Below are 21,385 nucleotides of genomic sequence, written 5' to 3'. Positions count from 1 at the left end.
AATCCAGAGAGAAGGAAGGCCCAGCACTGAGTGTAGCCCCAATGGCCATCCCCATGGTCTTGATAGGTAGAATGGCTGAGGTGTTAGGCATGGTCTTTGCTTGCAGGATACAGGGGTGCTCCAAACTAAGGAAATCAACAACAGGACTCAGGAAATCCAGCATAGTTAGCAAGGTAAGAGATCATCTTCTGGAGCCTGGGAGCAACAAGCCAATGGGGCATGGAACACGGGCACCAAGTCTGGACAGCTGGCTCTTACGGACCAGCACTGGTGGTGTCCACCTTAGTGAACTGACCAAGCCTCCTCTAATGCTGGAGGTTCAGGGGGCTTCATCACTAAGCCCTCCCTAGAGAATCTAGGAAGATACCCCAGCCATACTTGGGTGCAGGCAGTGCACTAGAAGTGGTGCCTAAATGACTTCATCCTTGACCAACGGCGCTCTGGTTCTCCTGATCTGGGCTATCCGATGTACCATGTGTCCACTTGTGGGAAGGACAGAGTGGGACCAGGGGATGGAGAGAAGAGATGGCAGTCTTTCTCCAAGATTACCAAAGTTTCCTTCGCTTTGTGGAAATAGGAGGACAGGGGAACACATTTTCTTCACAATATAGAGGCCCTTCGAATTCTCCTTCGAATGGGTGGGAGCTGAATTTATCAGCTGCCTGATCTGAAGCACTATAGATAAAATTTGAAAGGCACTGGTTATCTAAGGGGAAGTAAAGGAGCCTAAAGGGGCCTCTGAGAAGAAAATCATGGTGACCCCTTGCAGTAGCTCAGTTGGGTGGCTTTGTCATCCTAGGTCCACCTTACCATTTTGTCTGGTCAAACCCACAATAAATGAGGGTAAGGCCCTGGAAAATGGTAAAGCCACAGGATGGAAGGAACCTGTCCACCAAACTGGAACACTTACCTTGCACTGTTAACCTGGAGGGGAGTAGACTTCTTTGACCTTTGGAGTCTACAGCAGAGCAGGGGCTTCTATGACATTGTTGAGGGCATTCCCAAGGCTTGGGTTGGTTTCCCTGTCATCTCTCAACCCAAACCCTGCATAGGTTATATGCTTCCCACTCCATAGAGAAATGTCCCTCCTCCTCTTACCTGGTAAAATGATTTACGTGCACCAACACTGTGGAACCAGGACAATCTGCTTTGGATGATAATTACATTGGCGTTACATCCAATGTAGAGATTACAGTCCCATGTCAACATATGCGACAAAAATCTCATACAGTCAAAACATTCTGTCAAGTCTTTTGAATTCTGTAAACTATATGCAACTTTGTCTATTAATTTATAAGTACATAATATGTATATTAATGCAGAATATGTCATGAGTATATATATAAAGCAAATTATAGGTGATTTTATAAGCTATACTATTTTATAAACTTATAGTAGTTTTTATAAACTATACCATCTTATAAACTTATAGTAGTATAATTACTTTGTTATTGGTAAACTTGTGTTCCCTTAAGTCAAATATTGGGACTCTCCTGAGTCCAATCTTGTGTTCCCTTAAGTTAAATATTGGGACTGTCCTGAGTCCAATAATGCGAATTTGTCATCCCTCCAGTTCTGAAGGCAAGGCCCTATTCTTACGTATTTTGAGTATACTGCAGTATTTTACTTAGGGTGAGTGGCTAAGCTGTGGTAACAAAAACTCCATCAACAATATGGTTTGAAGGACAGAGAAGTCTACCCTTGAAAGCAAGAGTCGAAGATGAGTGTTCCAGTTTGATGGGCAGGTTCCTTCTGTCCTATGGCTCCACCATTCTTCAGGACCTTGTCCTCATTTCTGGGGTTGAACTGACTCACTGCCATGTCCAGGCTCTAGTCTGGTAGAGGAGAAAGAGACTGAGTACAGAGAAGGATCACCTGCAGTCTCAAGAGTCCCAGCCCACAAGTGGCACCATCATGTTGTCCTACATCCACTGGTGAGGAAATTTCGTTGCCACACCTGTCTGCAAGCAAGGCTGGGAAATCTGGTCAAATCCCAGTTATTACTCTATTTCAAGGGAAGAAGACAACAATGGATTTCAGTGAACAGGCTCTGCCACCCACAGTATCCAGCCCATAACGGGCTCCTAAATATAACTACAATTGAAAAGTCATATAAAAATAAGTGGTTATTGGTAAAAACTTTAAGCATATATCTTGTACCTGGAACATCTTGCTCTGTGTTGTATTTTGATTTAAATTTAGTAAGGCAAGTTGACCTAGTAAGTAATCAGGGATTTGTTAATTATTCATACTGTTTTTAAAATTTTTATCACTACAGGACTACAGCAATAAATTAAGTTATTTCTTAGAAAAGGATAAGGAGCAGAATAGGCAGAATTGTAATTTCTCTTTGTGGTTCATGTCTGTACATCGTTGACAAGCCTGCCCCTGTTCACCTAGAGTGATAAGTGGAATTGCATGGCTTGTGCCTAGGAAGAAATCAGCTGCTTCCAAGAAATGGGCTTTGAAAAATCAACCTCTTGTTGGCTGGGCGCGGTGGCTCATGCCTGTAATCCCAGCACTTTGGGAGGCTGAGGCGGGCGAATCACGAGGTCAGGAGTTTGAGACCAGCCTGGCCAGTATGGTGACACCCCATCTCTACTAAAAATACAAAAATTAGCTGGGCATAGTGTCGCATGCCTGTAGTCCCAGCTACTTGGAAGGCTGTGGCAGAAGAATCGCTTGAACCCGGGAGGTGGAGGTTTCAGTGAGCCAAGATTGTGCCACTTCACTCCAGCCTCGGTGACAGAGTCAGACTGCATCTCAAAAAAAAAAAAAACAATCAATCTCTTCTCAACCAGAGGCTAGACTGTCCCCCAAGAGGCATTTGAGAATGTGGAAGGGGAGTGGCTTGGGCTGATCAGTCACTAGGATGTGCTCCATGAAGACAAGGAAAGTAAATATCCTGCAGTACCCAGGAGAGCCCTGCAGCAGAATGGGCCTATTCAAATGTCAGTGGTTCCCCCATTGAGAAGCACTGCAAGACTATCACCCTCATATTGTATGGGATGTAAACAAAATTTTACATTTCCGTTTCCCTACAGTCTAGCAGCTTATCTAAAGAAAAGCATTGCTCTGGGTGCTTTTAAAACAGTCCTCTACTTTGTCCATTTTATCCACAATTTGTTTTGTTTGCTTGTTTTCCGTGTTTTTCAGAGTGTAAGGCAGGACTTACCCCAATATTTGAAGCACAACTGAGTCTAGCCATCCCAGAGCTAGTTTTCTATCCGTCTCTGGAGTCTGGAGTGAAGGGGGGTTTCTATGACATTGTTGAGGGTCTCATCACCAGCATTTTTAGGATATCATCTCTGGTGCCACGGCTTTCCCCACAAAACGGCTCTCCTCACTATCAGGTACTGGAGCTGCAGCCATCCTGCCCTCCAACTGTGTCCCCTCCAGCCGAATCTCAAACTTCCTGCCACACACTGGTGTAACCTGCCTGCCGTTGTCTCGCTTCCCCAGGTCGACCTGGACGGTATGCCAGATTTGGCAAACATGCGGCGCACACTCATGGAGAGAGTCCAGAGAATGATGGGCCTCTGCTGTGGCTATCAGAGCACCTTCAGCCAGTATTCGTACCTCTATGTGGAGGACCGGAAGGAGGTTCTTGGTCAGTTTCTGCTGTACGGGCACATCCTCACTCCGGAAGAAATTGAAGACCATGTGGAAGATGGCATCCCAGAGAACCCTCCCCTCCTTTCTCGGTTTAAAGTGCAAATCGACTCCTATGAAATGCTCTATGAAGAGGTGTGCAGGCTGGAACCCATCAAGGTGTTTGACGGCTGGATGAAAATTGATATTCGACCCTTTAAGGCATCTCTGCTGAATATTATTAAGAGGTGGAGCCTCCTGTTCAAACAGCATCTTGTGGACCACGTCACTCACAGGTACAATAGTTGTTTTCACTTTCTTCCAGCATGCTAGGCTGCGAGGAACACCATGTTTTTAAACCTTTTTTATATTTTTTCCCCATGGGTATGTTGGTTAAATTAAAAATTAAGACAGCTGGTTAGAGGTTCTAGGCTTTTGGACACCATGGTAACTTAAGTCCTGCCCTTTTCTTTGTTTACCAGATAAGGCCTCTTTGTTTTGTTTTCTGTTTGACGTCCATTGTGTGAAAGGCACGTGGTTAAGTGGTAAGGAATATTAGAGACAATAATAGCAGATCCAAGCTCCCTTCACGGCTCCATGCAATCTCTTTAAGCTTGGGAAGCAGAGAGGGTCTAATGGGCCTCTTTGTTTTACTTCTACCTCTTATTCCTTGTCTCGGATTATCCAGCTGGGCAATATGGATGTCACTAAAACTCTGTGCTCCTGACTGCCTGTCTGTGCCATTCTCACTGTGCAACAGGCTGGATATGAAATTCTGTCTGCCCTACTGTGACCTAGACCACCCAGCCCAGCACTAGGCTCTCTAAGCCAGAGCATCATCCTCTGAATGAATAATCCATGTAGTCAACAGTCCCCCGGTCACTTTACCTTGGCCTGGTCCCCAGATACCCACCACAATTAGAATCTCGACCCCCATCTCAGAATCCCACTGGGGACCACCAGTCCCTCTGCACAGTGATCGCCCTTTGGAGTGCTGGACGACACTGCAGGGAGGCCAACCTGACCCCCTCCTCAGTTCAGTGCTGGTTTTGCTTAATGCTGCCACTGCCTTGCTCCGTGATCTGGAGCCATAGGCAGAAAGAAAATGGTAACATTGAGAATTTTATCTATCTACAAATAAACTTTGAGAGATTTTCCAAGGGTAATGTTCAACCACCTTAGGAAACCCCAAGAACGCTTTGTGGGGATTTTTTTTTTTTTTTTTGAGATGCAGTTTTGCTCTTTTTGCCTAGGCTGGAGTGCAATGGCATGATCTCTGCTCACCACAACCTCTGCCTCCTGGGTTCAAGCGATTCTCCTACCTCAGCATCCTAAGTAGCTGGGATTACAGGCATGTGCCACCACGCCTGGGTAATTTTGTACTTTTAGTAGAGACAGGGTTTCTCCATGTTGGTCAGGCTGGTCTTGAACTCCTGACCTCAGGTGATCCAGCTGCCTTGACTTCCCAAAGTGCTGGGATTACAGGTGTGAGCCACCACGCCTGACTGGGGATGTTTTAAATAGGGCTTCCTGTGTATTCTTCCACATTCATGAAAGCTTTTCTTCCCTGAGGAACTCGGAGGCAAGAAGAGGAAATGCTGATGGGTGGTAGGACTGTGACAGATGCCCCAGGATGGAGCACTGTTGGAGGAGACAGCTGCTTTGTGGTCCCTCTTCATTGCTACATCTGGTAATTCAAGGATAAGCAGCATGTTTCAAAATGCATGTTTTATTATTCAGGCACAGCAAGGCTACAGAGCAGCAGATGACTCCCATAAAAAGATAGGTTATTACTCACAGTTCCCAGGAGGACAGTTTACAGCAGATAGATTATTACTCACAGTTCTCAAGAGGACGGTGTATGGCATACAGGGCCACAGTGGGGAGCTCCAGCGTCCATCAGGAAGCAGAGGGGGGCAGAGAATACAGGCAGAAGCCTTTGTTGTGATTTCTGTGGGAAGGAATAGACAAGACATGGCAAGCAGGCTCAGGATTGGCGAGTTTGAACATTTCAGTAGCTCTGGGGCATAGAGGCTATTCCAAATTGTCTGGGACCTGGCCTTGGGCTGATTAGGGCAGGGGGATAATGGCCCAGAGCATGAGAGCCCCATAGAGGAGGTGGTTGGACTCTGGAATAGTTGGTTTGCATATGGAAAGTGTGCTCACAGGCCAGCCACTGCTGTCTCAAGAAATTGCTCAGCCCTGTGCAGGGAAGTCCCTCTAGAGTTTCTAAGACCCCGATGTGAAAGGATCAAAAACACATGGTTGATACAGGACGTGGTAACAGCAGCTGCCATAGGCATCAACCAGGTAGGCTTTAAAGATCTAATGGGGTTGGTTTAACAGGATGAACACACAGTAGAGCAGCTAGGAGGCCTGACTTTTGTGTCCTTGGATCTCTGTTTCCTCACCTCTGAAAGAAGACAGCCCAACTGGATTCTTCTAAGGTGTCTTCCGTCTTCTAGCTTTAACAGTTGGTGATTCTAGAAACTGGCTATTGTGTTACACTTTAGAAGAAGATTTTATTGTATTCTGGAGGATTCGATAAAATAGAAATAATAAAAAAATTATTATTGTCTCCTCTGTGCCATGTAATTATGTGATTTCCACCTTTCCTTAACAGGTCGGGATGAATCCCACCTTATGTTGCATTTTAGGTACTTCATTCACTGCCAGAAGTCCAACCCCCTTTTATTACGTAAATTCTCATCTCATTCAGCTCTTCCTGCCCTAATCTGACTCAACCCCTACCTCTGCACTTGCAAAGCTTTCCCGTGCCCTTGCACCAGACCTCAGGATCTTACAGCAGCAAATGCCCACTGTCCCTTTCATCTTGTCTCATCACCGTTTTGCTCCAACTGAAACCTGGCTCCCTTCTGAGGACACTGCTTTCCCTCCAGCCCTCCCAAGTGGAGGCTGACTTTTCTCCTATATCCCTCTTACTAATAGGCCTGCAGGTGGGTAAGGTATGGTTGCTCTTCAGTGCTGCTTCCAGACCATTTCACCACCATCTTCCCTCAAAATCACCAGCTCTGCTGACGTGAATTCTCAGACAATACCAACTGCACTCTGCCTTGCTGCCATTAGTCCCTCTTGCTCACCAGTGCAGATCTTAGCGTCTGGCTCAGAGGTTTCCCTTCCCACCCTTCCCACTTTCTGCTGATAGTCACCCGCCATGACCCAGCATCCACAGAATTTCCATCACACTGGCTCTTACATCGTTGACCTCCTCCTTCCAATGCCCTTCACTCTGCCATACCTCTGCTACCTACATCTCTTCTGCATTCTCAGTGGGGCTCAGAGAATGATGGGGAAGTAATTGCTCTGCCTTCAGAAGCTCAGGTTGAAGCATTCCACTCCCTGGCCTCCACCTGTTATCTTTCCACCTCACTTACTTGGCAACACTGCTGCACAGAATTCTTCAAACCCATCAGGATTTCCAATTCACTGACTCCCCTGCTTTCTCAGAGTCTATCATCCTTGGTCCCTGTTCCCTCCCATTCCCTCCCATTCCCACCTTGTAAAACCCTGACTGTTTAAACTCAGTGCTCCACACCTGCTCCTGAGCAATTCATCCCTGATGAAGCAAAATCAAACCAGTCTTCTGACCAGTCCTACGTTTCATTTGTGAACATAAAATTCAGGTAGGCCCTTCACATTTTCCTAGACACTTCCCAATTCTCTCAGACTCCTGTTTCCTTCAAATATTTTCTCTGCCTTTATGACTCTGCCTCTCATTTCACTGAGAAATTAGTATCAATCATGAGAGAACTAATTCACCTTTTCACCAACAAATCTACCAGCATGCCTGCATTTGAAGCTGGATATTCAACCACCTCTCCCATGACTGTGGATAAGCTGTCCTTGCTTTTCTAAATCCAGTCTCTTTCCTCTCACCTTAGGACTTACCTTCTTAAATATTCCCTATCTCCAACATTATCAATTCTTTCCTTTACACATTCTTAGTAGCATGTGGGCATATTGTCATATTTGCCACATTGAAAAAGAGAAAGGAGTATGACCCCACAAGCCCTTCCAGCTACAACACAATTTTTTGTATGCACTCCTTTACAGCAAAATTTCTCAAAAGATGTGTTTATATTTGTTTTGTTTTTTTTTTTGGTTTTTCACCTCCCATTCTCTCTCTACAAAAAGTTTTATGATGAAATATAACATACATACAATTTAGAGAACAATATTAAAGAGAATATGTGAATTTGCGTCATCCAGCTAAGAAACAGAACATTGGCTATATTTTAAAGTTTAAATCCTTCTCCCTCCTTGCAAGATGTTACTAGGGTCCTAAATGTGACATAATCCTTCCCAGGCTTTTCTTCATCACTTTGTGTATGTGTGTATGTATATGGATATATACACATGTGTATGCATATGGATGTATACATATGTATATGCATACATACATACCTATATGGAGACTTGCATTAAAACTTCATAAAAATGATATTATTGTATGCCATATATTTTTCTGTGTTCTATTTCTTTCACTCAGCATTATGTTTGAGATTTATCCAGGTTGACAGTATAACAGTAGTTCATTTTCCCTGTCGTACAGTATTCCCTTAGATTAATGTACCACAATGTATCTGTCCATTCCATAGTTGTTGAACATTTGGGTTGTTTCCAGTGGTTTTGCTCTTCCCTAAGGACACTGCTTCCCTTTTAACAATGTTGCTGTAAGAACTCTTATATGTGATCATGGAATGGGCAAGCATTCCTCTAGGGTGTATACTTAAGAGCGGAATTGCTAAGTCAAAGAGTATGCATATAATGCCAAGCTCCTTCCAAGGTAGAGACAGCCATGGGTGAAAGCTCTTACAGCCTAGCATCCTCCCCACCTCTTAGTATTGATAAATTGTTCAATCCTGGCCACTCTGGTGGGAGTGTAATGGTATCTCACTGTGGTAAATATTTTGCACTACTCTGAGTATAAAAAGGTCCTCATCTTTTTATGTTTTTGGTGAGTCATTATGTTTCCTTTTCTCTGCCTATTCATATCTGTGGCTCATTTTTCTACTGGACTTTTTTTTCCTTTTTGAAATTACATTAGGAATTACTTACATTTTCTATATCTAGTCCTTTGCTATTGTATGTCTTGCAAATGGAGTCTACCATTTTGTGACCTGTCTTTTCACTCCACTTATGGTGTATTCTGATAAACAAATTCTTAATTTGTGTGGCCAAATGTGTCCAATTTTTCCCTTATGTTGTTCTTCTTTTGTCTTGTTAAATAAATCCTTTTTTTGCCCTGATATCCTAATGATACCCTCCTGTATTCCCTTCTAAAAGTTTTAAAATTTTATCTTTCACATTAAATAGTCCCTTATCTAGCACTCATGAATATGAAGAAATCCTAATTACTGTAGCTTAGTAACAAATCTCGATATCTGGCAGGGCAAGTCTCCACCTGGATCATTTTCATCAAGAATATCTTGACAGTTCTTGGTCCTTACCATTTCATATAAATTTTAGTCATCAGTTTGTAGAAGAAAAAAATCTTTTAGGATTTTAATTATATTTTTAGTGACTATAGATCAATTTGAGTAGAATTGATGATACTGAGTATTCTTGTCCAAGAACATGTTGTCTCTTTGCTTATTTACATCCTTTTTATGTCTTTCAGTGAAATTTTGTAATCATTGTCTTTAAAAAATTTGCATATTTTTGTTCAAATATATTCCTCAGTATTTTGTTTTTCAGTTCGTAGTATAAATAATATTTTAAAATCATATTTTCTGTAGAAATTGAATTGATTTTGTACATTGATTTCATATCACGCAATCCTGCTAAATTAATTTAATAATTTTGATAATTCATCTGTACATTCTTTGGTGTTTGCAACGTACATGGTCATCATCTACAAATTTATGATAGTTTTATTTCTTCTTCCTTCTCGGTCTTTATGCTTTATATCTCTATCTCTTATCTTACCACTCTGGCTTGGACTTCCAGTAGAATGTTGAATGAAAGTGGGGATAACATACGTCTTTGTCTTGTCTCTGATCTTAAAAGGAGTGCTTTTAACATTTCACTGCTGAGTATAATATTTGCTGTGAGCTTTCTGTGGACTTGCTTTATCTGATTTTAAAATTTCCCTTCTATTTCTAATTTGTTTGGAGTATTTAGCATAAATGGATGTAAAATTGTATCAAATGTTTTATCTATGTCCATTAAGATAATTCTGGTTTTTCCCTCAAGCCGTTAAAGTGTTGAACATATTATTTGGCTTCTAATGTTAAAACAACCTAGCATCTGAGATATGCCCAACAAAAAGTATTATCTTTTTCAATATACTCTCTGGCTTATTGTGTTTGCAAATATTTTGTTTAGCATTACTGCACCTGTTTGTGATTGAATTTGGCCTTCAATTTTCTTTTTTTTTTTTCCTGTCTGTATCTGGTTTTTGGTTTTGTAATTGTGCTAGCTTCATAGAACAAGAAGTAATTCTTCTTATTTTTTCTCCAGAAGAGTTGGTGTAATCTTGAAATTTTCTGATCTGTGAGAGTTTGATTTAAATTTCTTATTGAGCCATCTGGGATTGTGATTTTCTTTGTAACAAGATTTTAGCCTATAATTTCTTTAATGATTATAAAGATATTGAAGTTTTCTATTCCTTCGTAAGTCACTTTGAGTAAGTCATATTTTCTAGGAATGTATCCATCTCATGTAAATCTTCAAATTATTATTATAAAATGGATAAGATCCTCTCAACTGTTTAATCTCTGCAAAGCCTATGGTGTCTCCCTCTTTTCATTTCTATTCTTTTTTTTTTTTTTTTTTTTTTGAGACGGAGTTTCACTCTTGATGCCCAGGCCACAGTGCAATGGCACGATCTCGGCTCACTGCAACCTCCACCTCCCGGGTTCAAGTGATTCTTCTGCCTCAGCCTCCCAAGTAGCTGGGATTACAGGCATGCACCACCATGCCTGGCTAATTTTGTATTTTTTAGTAGAGACAGGGTTTCTCCATGTTGGTCAGGCTGGTCTCGAACTCCTGACCCCAGGTGATCCACCTGCCTTGGCCTCCCAAAGTGCTGGGATTACAGGCATGAGCCACTGCACCTGGCCTTCTATTCATTCTTATTTGTGCTTTCTGGTTTCCTTTCTTCTTGCCGGACACAAAAAAACTATCTAATAAACTCATTGATCTTATTTATTGTAGTTTTATTTTTATTTCAATAATTTATTCTTTTATTATTTCCTTTACTACTTTGGATTTATTTTCTGTTCTTTGGCTAACGTTTGCTTGTTAATTTTGAGTCTTTTGTCTGTTTGCATGCTAACATTGAAAGTTATAAATTCTTTTCTAAATACAGTTTTACCTCCATTTTGCATTTTAGTATGTAATATTCTCATTACAATTTAGTTCTAAATACTTTTAATATTAATTATAATGGGTTTAGATTTTTTAATTTTTCAAATGTGAGACTTTTCTAGTTATAGTTTTTTATTAATTTCCAACTTAATTGTGCTGTGGTTTAGAAATGATATGTCTAATAACAAGCTTCTGAAATTTGTTAAAGTTTGCCTTATTCAATATAGTATATTCAGTTCTTATAAATTTCTGGGCATATTTGAAAATAATGTATATTCTGTAAGTACTGAGTAGAATGTTCTATGTATGCCTATTGTTCAAGTTTGTTAATTATTCTATTCAAATCTACTGTATCTTCACTGCCTTTTTTAATCTACTTAATCTATCATCACTTACTAAGATAATTGTATTAAAAATCTCCCATTTTTAGTGGTATATTGTCAATTTCTCCTTGTAATTCTGTAAATTTTTGCTTCATATATTTTAAGGTTATGTTATAGGCATACAGATTTTGACTTTTTATATCTTCTTGGAACATTGAGCCTTTTAACCAAACATTAAACATCTTCTTTATCACTAGCAATATGTCTTGTACTAAAGTATGTTTTGTCTTCTATTAATGTAGCTAAAACAATTTTTCTTTGGTGACATTTGCTTGGTGCATCTCTTCTTATCCTTTGGCTTTCAACCTTGCTGTGCCCTTACATTAGAAGACATTTTTATAATGAGCATAGAACTGATTTTTTAAATCCACTTTAGCAATATGTATTTTTTAACTGGAGGGTTTTGTTCATTAACATTGATCATGGTACATTTTAATTTAAATCTACCATTTTATTATGTTCTTTTAGTTTGCTATTCTTTTTCTTTTTCATTGACTTCCTTTTTTGTCTGCTTTGGGGTATAATTTTTCATGTTTTCTTTTATTTTCCTTATTCCATTTTTTCCTCTGCTACTTTGAATGTCATGCCATGTAGCTCTGCTGTTCTAATGGTTACCACTGCTATTTTAATAAGCATCCTTAAAATAAGTAAATTTATTACTATTTTTAGTCTCTTCACAATGATTAAAAGACTTTAGAATAGTTTCATGTCTCCTGTTCATCCATCAAATTATATTCTATCATTCCTAGTAATTTAGATTGCTCTCTATTATTTATTTAAGCCCCAGGAACTATATATATATATATATATATATATATATATATATATATACCAAATGTTTATTTATTTATTTTTTATTTTTTTATTTTTTGAGATGCAGTCTCGCTCTGTCGCCCAGGCTGGAGTGCAGTGGCATGATCTCAACTCACTGCAACCTCTCTGCCTCCCGGATTCAAGTGATTCTTCTGCCTCAGCATCCCGAGTAGCTGGGACTACAGGCACAGGCCACCATGCCTGGCTAGTTTTTGTATTTTTAGTAGAGACAGGGTTTCATCATGTTGACCAGGCTGGTCTTGAACTCCTGACCTTGTGATCTATCCGCCTCGGCCTCCTATTTAGATTTACCAACATACTTACCATTATTGCTCTATAGTCCAGACACCTGACTGAGGTATATCCCATTAGAAGTTCCTTTAGTAAAGGTCTATTGATGAAGTGTTCTCATTCTTTCTTTGTCTGAAATATATTCATTTTGCCCTTGTTCTTTAAAAATAGTTTTGTGGAGGGGAGAATTCAAGAATAACATAAATTCTCTTTGATTATTGAAAATATTATTCTACTGTGTCCTGGCTTCCATTTGTGTTGCCGAGTAGTCAGTTATCAGTCTAGTTTTGTTTTTGTTGTATGTGTGCTGTCGTTGTTTTAAGAAACTTGTCTTTGCTCTGAAGCTAATTTTAAGATTTTTTTTTCTTTTGGTAATCTGTAGTTTCATAGTGAAGTGTTTATATGAGGGTTCCTTTATGTTTATTCTGCTTGGGATTTGTTGGGCTTTCTTGATCTTACATTGCGAGTCTTTCAGCAATTCTAGAAAATGTTTAGCTAGACTCTTCTCAAATGTTGCTCTTGTTTGTTCTATTTCGTTCTTCTGGCACTTTTGTTATACTTATGTGTGATGTTTTCATTGTCTCCTGTCTTTTAATAACTTGCATATTTTTCCTTTTTTCTCTTTCTACCCTGCAGTTTAGAAACTGCTCCACGTATATCATACAGCAGTCTAATCCCCTTTCAGCTTTGTTGAAATTTAAATTATAATTATATTTTCCATTTTTAGATCTTCTACTCAGTTATTGTATAATTTTGCTTGCTTGTTTTTGTTCTTTGTTATTTTTCACATTTTAAGCCTTCTCTTTTATTATTTGTTTTAAAATATGTTTATTAGAGTATAATCTTAAGACAGTTTTTGATTTGTCAACTTAAAAATGTTTGTTTCTTCCTGCCATATAGTAAAGTGATATAAAGGCCTACTGAAAATTATGAGCTTCTTTCTCCTGGAATTCTCCATCAACATATGATCATTTATGCATTGCCAGCAAACACCTCTTAGAAGCTTTTTCTATGCTTCTTTTCACAAAGCAATGCTATCGCAAGCCATAATTCTCATGTTATCCAGTTCATAAATTTTGCCACTTCTCTGAATCCAGCATTTAATACAAAGGTCTGCACCTATCACAGATTTTGAGTGCGCTCGGAGAACCTCTGAAATGACCTCCATTCTTGATTCTATCCAAATCACACATTACATTTAGATGTCGTGTCTCCTCCTGAGTCTCCTTCATCGCAAGATAGGCCTCAGTCTTTGCCATTCATAACCTTAACACCTTGTGCAAGAGGCCATATTCTTAACATCAGAGCATAGTCTATGCAGAGTGCTTAGTCAAGTGTTGGGCATGTGGTAGTATTTTCATAATGATAGATATTTTTGTTGGGGAAATCAATACATCTGCCTTTCGAGAAGTAGAACGAGAATGGTTCCTCATGTTCTGTTTGTGTTGATTAGCTTGGCCAACCTGGAAGCGTTTATAAAGAACAGTGAGAGCGGCTTACTCAAGAAAGTTGAAATAGGAGATTTCCAAGGCTTGGTTGAGATCATGGGACACCTTATGGCTGTTAAAGAACGGCAGAGTAACACTGATGAGATGTTTGAGCCCTTAAAGCAGACTATTGAATTGCTGAAGACCTATGAACAAGAATTGCCAGAAACAGTGTTTAAGCAGCTGGAGGTCAGTGCATTTATGTCTTCCTTATAAAAGAAATAGAGGAAACATTTTAGGATTTCAGAATGGGGTAAAGTGGGGTACAGCAAATGAAAAACAGGGCTTGGAGCTGCAAGATCCGTGTTTTGGAACTATAATGTGTAGCGTATTTGTAACATCTAGCAAATTCTGGAAACTCAGTACATATGGGAGAAGGCAATGCTGGAGATAGATGGGAGAATTAAGATGGATAATTTTTTTCCATAGAAATGAACCAATGTTTTGGTTGAGAAAAAAAAAAAAAGCAGATCTGAAATATGTTAAGATGGTCCAAGAGGTAATGTGGGACATAAAAGAAAATAACCAAGCAACCCTGAAGAATATAGAAAAGGGAAGGGGTTAATGTAGCTTCAGTAGAAATATGGTAGAAGCAATAGAAACTGAAGATTGTAGAAACATCTTCCTTTAAGAAAAATCTAAAAGTCTCTTTAGCATTCCAAGTTTTCACAAATTTAGAGGGCTTAGAGGACCAGAGGTTGAGAGCAAGAAGGTTAGTGTTGAGTGAGTGGTAGGTAATAGTTGAGAGCAGCTGCGGAAGGAAGTCGAGGAAGAGTGGGTGGAGGGCAGATTGTAGGGAATGGGAAGATGACACCACCACACCATTGTACCATCTTGTAGCACAGATGGAAGCATCTGGGCTCTGTCCAGCTCAGGACTATGGGAGAGGAAAGAGCATCTTGAGAATCTGACCACACTGAGGTTTCCTTTGCAGGAGCTGCCTGAGAAATGGAACAACATAAAAAAGGTGGCCATTACTGTGAAGCAGCAGGTGGCCCCACTGCAGGCAAATGAAGTGACACTCCTCCGCCAGAGGTGCACAGCCTTCGATGCAGAACAGCAGCAATTCTGGGAGCAATTCCACAAAGAAGCCCCGTTCAGGTATGGGCCGAACACTGCTGCCTCTCTTTCTGTGAACACTGCAGTCTTTGAGTAATGGATAATCTTTTTGTGGGGCGTGTGTATTCTTCCAGCAGCTGCAGACCAGTTAATAATCTTCCTTCCCATTTAGGACCTGTGGTTGAAACGTGGTGCTAATGTGGACTGAATCCTATCATGACCTGTATGAAAAGGCCAAGGATTGTACAAACATCTTGCCTTAAAAAGATGCATATATATCTAGAAGCATCTTTGTGCCTCCAAGTTTATAAAGGGATGATAAGTGGTATAATTACTAGGATTTTACTAAACCTTTAGCATTCTAAGTTCTCACAGACTGTTCTTTTGGTTTTAAAAAGTGGCTGATTGAATTTTTAAAATTTTACAGAGCATTTCATTTTGGCAGCATAAAGGAAGGATTTAGGTGAAGGTTTTCTTCAGGGGGTTTCTCTCTGCTTGGTTCCAACACCTTCCTGCTTGTTATGACAGGTCTTTACATAAACAAAGCAACTCTAGGATCAGCAACACCATTCATCCATGCCCACACTGCACATACTTGGGCTCCTTTCTCAGGGATTTCCTCCCGTGGTGAAGCGGTCTGCTTCTGGTCCACTGCTCAGCATCAACGGCTCCAACCAGGAGGCCAAGCTGGCGCTCAATGGTCCTACATCTGCTGATGTGCCAGCTAGATTGGGTGCCCTTTGCCCTAACGCTCCAGCTCTGTGATTTGTTTCCTGTTTCCTTGAGCTTCATTTCTTGCTGGGTCTCCTCTATATTGTTGGGTAGACAGACTTCAAAATCTCCAAACTGGAAAATTCTCGATGCTTACAGTGAGGAATGTTTTCATTTTCAAAGGTTATTTGCCCACAGAAATATTAAAGCAACAAACCAAACAAAAAAAGATACAACTTCACTGGAACGAAGTTCAATAAAAATTAAGTGCACAGATGCTAGATTCAGGTGGCCTGGGGTCTAATTTCAGGTCTTCTACTTACTTCTTATGTTATGACAAAGTTACTTAATACCTTTGTGCTCCAGATTCCTCATCTATAAAATGTAGATGATAGTAGTATCCACCACATATAGTTGTGGGTTGAATTAAAGAGATCATTCTTGAAAGTGTGTAGCACTGTGTCTGGTACTATGGTGAAAAACTGTACTGGTTTGTCCAGGATTGTTCTGGTTGTTGTCTGGGAGTTTTAAAATCTCTCCAGGTGATTCTAAATGTGCAGCCCAAATGGCAGCACATTGCTTTAGAGTCATAGGTTTTATATATTTATATCTTATGTCTGTTTTACACACTTGTCCTTCCCTGTCTCTTAACATACTCATCTTACTCTCTGTAACTCCAAGCATAATGCTTGGGAGATAGCAGCATTTTCGAGGTAGTGTCTTGCTCTGTCACCCAGGCTGGAGTGCAGCATCATAATCATAGCCTACTGCACCCTTGAACTCCTTGGGTTCAAGCAATCCTCTCACCTCAGCCTCCTGAGTAGCTGGAACTACAAGCATGCTCATGTCTTAGGAAGCACCTGTGTTCTGGGCAAACTGGGTGGTTGCTCACCCAACCTGGCATGCCTATTTTTATCATTCATTCTTCAAACATTTATTAAGCAGCTGCTATCTCCCAAGCATTATACTTGGGGTAACAGAGAATAAGATGAGTAGGTTAAGAGGCAGGGAAGGACAAGTGTGTAAAACAGACATAAGATATAAATATATAAAACATATGACTCTAAAGCAATGTGCTGCCAGTTGGGCTGCACATTCAGAATCACCTGGAGAGATTTTAAAACTCCCAATATGCCCAGTGTGTCCTATATACTAATGAAGTTAGACTTTCTGGAGGCGAGACCCGTGAATCAGTATTTTGTAAGCTCCAGGAATTCCAATGTGCAGCCAAGTTTGGAAACCACCACCCTAAAGGGAAGTAATTGGTTTCCTTTCGAGCAATCATGCGGAGGAATGTAACTCCTAAGTCTGTATCCCTTTAGAATAATTGCCTTAGGAGCCACGCCCTTGTTCCAAAGAATCATCTGTTGCTCGAAACCCTTGTAGACTCCTTTGGGGACTATCTTTCAGAGTCTGAGGCTTATTCTTCTGACTCTTTTTTGGGCATGCAATTGAATTTTTGAAATTGAACACCAATTCAGAGCCAAAACTGCTGAAGGAGGTAAGTTCTCCAGCTAGGTAATACTACTTAGTGTTAACAACAACCACACCAAAGGCAACAGCCATAAAAATAAAGACACTAATATTTTTGCACCAACAGTCTGTCTTTTTTTTGTTGTTTGTTTTGTTTTGTTTTGTTTTGAGACAGAGTCTAACTCTGTCACCCAGGCTGGAGTGCAATGGCACGATCTCGGCTCACTGCAACCTCCGCCTCCTGGATTCAAGTGATTTTCCTCCCTCAGCCTCCTGAGTAGCTGGGGTTACAGGTGCCCACCACCATGCCTGGCTAATTTTTGTATTTTTAGTAGAGGCAGGGTTTCACCATGTTGGTCAGACTGGTCCCGAACTCCTGACCTCGTGATCCTCCCACCTTGGCCTCCCAAAGTGCTGGGATTACAGGCATGAACCACCACGCCCGGCCCAACAGTCTCTTAAGATAATTTCAAAAAAGAAAAAAATTCAAAGATGTTGGGGAAAATATCCTCCCAAAGAGACTTCTAAGACTGCTTGAAAGGGAAACAACATTGGTGTGCTTTTGTGTCTGTTCGAAATTCGGTATTCCTCCTTCATGGGTATATTTTGTGTATTGATCAACTCCTGTTTGTTTTTTCATTTTATTTTTATTTGATAGTTGTGTTCGTTTTTCTTTCTTTGCACTTGTATCTGCTGGCTGTGAGGATACTGCTACTCTTAGCTGGGTGTTCCAAATTCACATCTGCTAATTTGACATGCAGATGAATCCCTGGAAGAGGATGCTTTGAAAAGAACTGCTGGGAAACCAAACATTTCTGCAATTTTGGTGTATTTCTCTTCTTGTCAAAAAAAACATCAGAGCTAAAATGGAATTGTAGATTTATCACTAAAGCGAATCTTAGTGGATGTCAACTTATGTGTTTTGTTTTCTTTCTTAGTTTGGTGCGTGTGAGTGTTCAAAATTTGTAGGTATTATGTGTGGCATGTGAGTTTAAATCTGGTTTCTCCACTGTTAAGTTATTTATGAATTTCTAAGTTGCAGGCCCTGGTATATTTTTCTGTGAATTCAAGTTTGAGTTTAATTCTGGTTTCTTCACTTTTAGATCATTTATAAATTTCTAAAGTGCAGACCCTGGTACATTTCTCTGTGGATGCAAGTTTCTGCTCCTGATTAGGTTACACAGGTTAAGCTCAGTTTTGAATGTTCTCGTGTTTGAGGAGAGAAAAAAAACCTGAGTGTCTTATTAAGCCCTTGCAGTCTGACAGGTGCTGTGTGAAGTCAGGTTGCATAGGTTGAGGTTCTTCATGTCCAAGTCAAATTTCAGCTCCTCCTTTAGTTCTTAACTCTAAATTATAACACCATGTTTTGGTGAGAGCCGAGCTCTCACCTTAGTAATTGGCTAAATCATCTTACTCAGATTCAAGGGCTTTGTGCAACTCTTAAAGCTGGTGACCAGTTCTCCCTCTTGAATGAAAGGAATGCCCCCATGCTCTAGTGGTGTTTCACTGTTTGGTCTTCCTGACCTTGAGCACAGTCCTCTTGACCTTAAGAAACGTCACCATGACATATAGTCTTCTTGCCCACAACAAGACCAAGGTAATCGAGGGATTACTGAGCCAAAATAATCTACCTCTATGAGCTCCAGCTCAATGAAGACCATTCGTGTTTTCAGCAGGCAACCAGATTCTATGAATGGCTGGGAGGGCTTTCTTGAAGATTTCTTCCATGAGGTGCTGTCCTACATGACAACTAGAGAAAACAGCTTTCCAAATAGCCCAAGGCAGCAGTCATGAGGAAAGAAGGGCTTTTGACCTTCTTGCACAGTGTCTGCTGTCTCTTCCATAACTGCAGAAAAGGGCAATATTTGTCATTAAACCTCCCAGAGACATATCGGTTTCCTAAGATATGTCATTCATTCAGCTTGATCCTGTTCTTCCAGTTAATCTGACTCATTCACAGGATTTAGGCTTTCATGGAGTAGATGAGGTTATGGTCTCAGCAGTGGAGCCAGCAAAAAATGATGTAGCTGTTAGGATTTTGAGATAATACACCTTTCCTGACCTCAAGGACTTATAGCCTCAGGGACAATTTCAAAAATGAGCAATAAGGCATGCACATTGGGCACCAGCTTTAACCCCGCCCGGGGAGGCAGTTCACACCTCCCGTAGAACATGGTGCTTATTATCATGGTGAGCCAGAGCCAGTGGCAAGTAAGAGCTGTTTCAGGGGGAAAAAAAAGAGTTACAAAATGAGGATATTCTGGGCAAAGGAAATAGCACATACGAAGATGCAGAAGGATGAAAATGTAAGAAACAGCTGGAAAACTGCATGTGTGTATGGCTGGGATGCAGGAAGCAGGAGAGGAGAATGGAGGGGGCCATGTTTTGACCATAATCTCAGCCACTGAGGAGTCTAAGTATGACAAAAACATAATGTAAAGACCACCTTCTCATGGCTGCGGAGAACAGAATGGGGCAAGGTAGGCTCAAAACCAGGTGCTCAATGGGAGAGTGGTTCCAACAGCCCAGATAAGAAGTGGTGAGGCCTGATCAGAAGCAGTGGCAGAGATGAGGGAGAGGGGAAAATAGATTACAGAGAGATTTAGGAGAATATCTGCAGGATTGATTGAATGTGGGAGATGGAGGAGAAGGAGAGTGTAAGGGGATTTTTCATCTTCTAGCTTGGACAAGTGGTCGGAAGAGCTTTTATCCCACTGTTCACTGAGGCGGGCACAGAATTGGAAGGACTGCGCCTCACAAAGTCAGGGTTGGATACATTAATTTTTTTTTTTTTTTTTGAGACGGAGTCTCGCTCTGTCACCCAGGCTGGAGTGCAGTGACGGGATCTCAGCTCACTGCAACCTCCATCTCCCGGGTTCAAGTGATTCTCCTGCCTCAGCCTCCCGAGTAGCTGGGACTATAGGTGCGTGCCACCATGCCTGGCTAATTTTTTGTATTTTTAGTAGAGACAGGGTTTCACCTTGTTAGCCAGGATGGTCTCGATTTCCTGACCTCGTGATCCACTCGCCTCGGCCTCCAAAAGTGCTGGGATTACAGGCGTGAGACACGTTGAGTTTTATGCTACCTGGTGGTTATCAAGGACAGGTGTGACACCGTTCATGGTATACACAGATACAGATGGTACTGAGATTCCCATTTACCAACAGCCAATTTCCCAGGAATCAATTTAGCTCACTTATTCCTCTCTCTCTAGGCTCACATCTGGGTCAGGCCTGAATCAGTCATTTTTCCACGATCAAATGCATGAGCGCCGTATTTTCATTTCTTTTAATTATAGTTTTATTCATCCAAGCTTTCCAGGCATTTCTCTTTTAGAGTAAAATACATTTTGCCTTATTATTTCAACTTCAAAGACTCAACCCACCCTTTTCCCTCCTATTGCTTTCTTGTTCTTATACTGTATCATTTCCCAAGAGTTTAGAGGATGGCTTCCAGCTTTTTAGGCACGTGGACGAGGTCTATGAATATCCTGACAATTTGCTCTAAAGGTTTGAAATCATAAGAAGGCTACACATCTATGGGTTCCCTTCACAACTTAGGCCAAGTTGGTTTTTATGTGTGCTTAGCTACAGAAAATGATCACCCACAAATCTAAACTATAAACAAAAATTATGCTGCAGGATGAATGAAGTTTGGAATAAGTTTGATAAATATTCACCTCTTATAAATACTTGAGGAACCAACATTGATTTAAGAATGCTTATGGGTGCCAAAGGAAGAATGGTTAGCAAGATAATTTCTAATCTTCCATGTGCACCCCAAATAGCTCCTATCTTACCTAAAAAGTTATTCCTAAATGGTGTTCCACTAACAAATTAAACAGCATGTGGGCTTTTAGAATTTGTTTGAATTTTAACTAACATCAAGAGGTTCAGTTCACATTCTAAGTTCACTCTAGTCAAGATAAAAAGTGGAACCTACACACACCAACGATTAGTCTTTGGAAATGAAGAATAAACACAAGAACTCCTCACCCTTGGTGATCTTTTTTGCTGGGCCCCTTGCCATGAGCACCTTCCATTTCTTTCCTCCTAGTTCTTTCTTCCTCGTAAGGGAGAAAGCTCCTCTCTCTATATATATGTAGAGAGACAGGGCCCTTTTCAACTCTGAGCACTCTGACCTTCTGTTCTGAAATATGTGGGAGCTAAATAATAGAGAAGGCATGCAAATGATAGTCCCATTCTCTTAAGATGTAAATCTACAACCATAGCACCTGAGCCAAAA

The 21,385-nt window shown here is 40.7% G+C and overlaps 1 protein-coding gene across 1 annotated transcript in view; it reads left to right on the top strand.

Annotated features, from left to right (window-relative positions):
* The window catches only part of DNAH9 (dynein axonemal heavy chain 9), a 380,960-nt gene that overhangs the window by 66,391 nt on the left and 293,184 nt on the right, over positions 1-21,385 (top strand). Inside the window, exons 16-19 of the mRNA XM_003818106.6 lie at positions 3,157-3,353; positions 3,463-3,887; positions 13,864-14,086; positions 14,832-14,998. Coding sequence (XP_003818154.4) covers positions 3,157-3,353; positions 3,463-3,887; positions 13,864-14,086; positions 14,832-14,998 — 1,012 coding nt within the window. The remainder of the gene's footprint in view (positions 1-3,156; positions 3,354-3,462; positions 3,888-13,863; positions 14,087-14,831; positions 14,999-21,385) is intronic.

The sequence above is a fragment of the Pan paniscus genome, chromosome 19, assembly GCF_029289425.2.
Source record: "Pan paniscus chromosome 19, NHGRI_mPanPan1-v2.0_pri, whole genome shotgun sequence".
NCBI lineage: Eukaryota > Metazoa > Chordata > Mammalia > Primates > Hominidae > Pan > Pan paniscus.
This window is presented reverse-complemented; position numbering and strand designations above follow the sequence as displayed.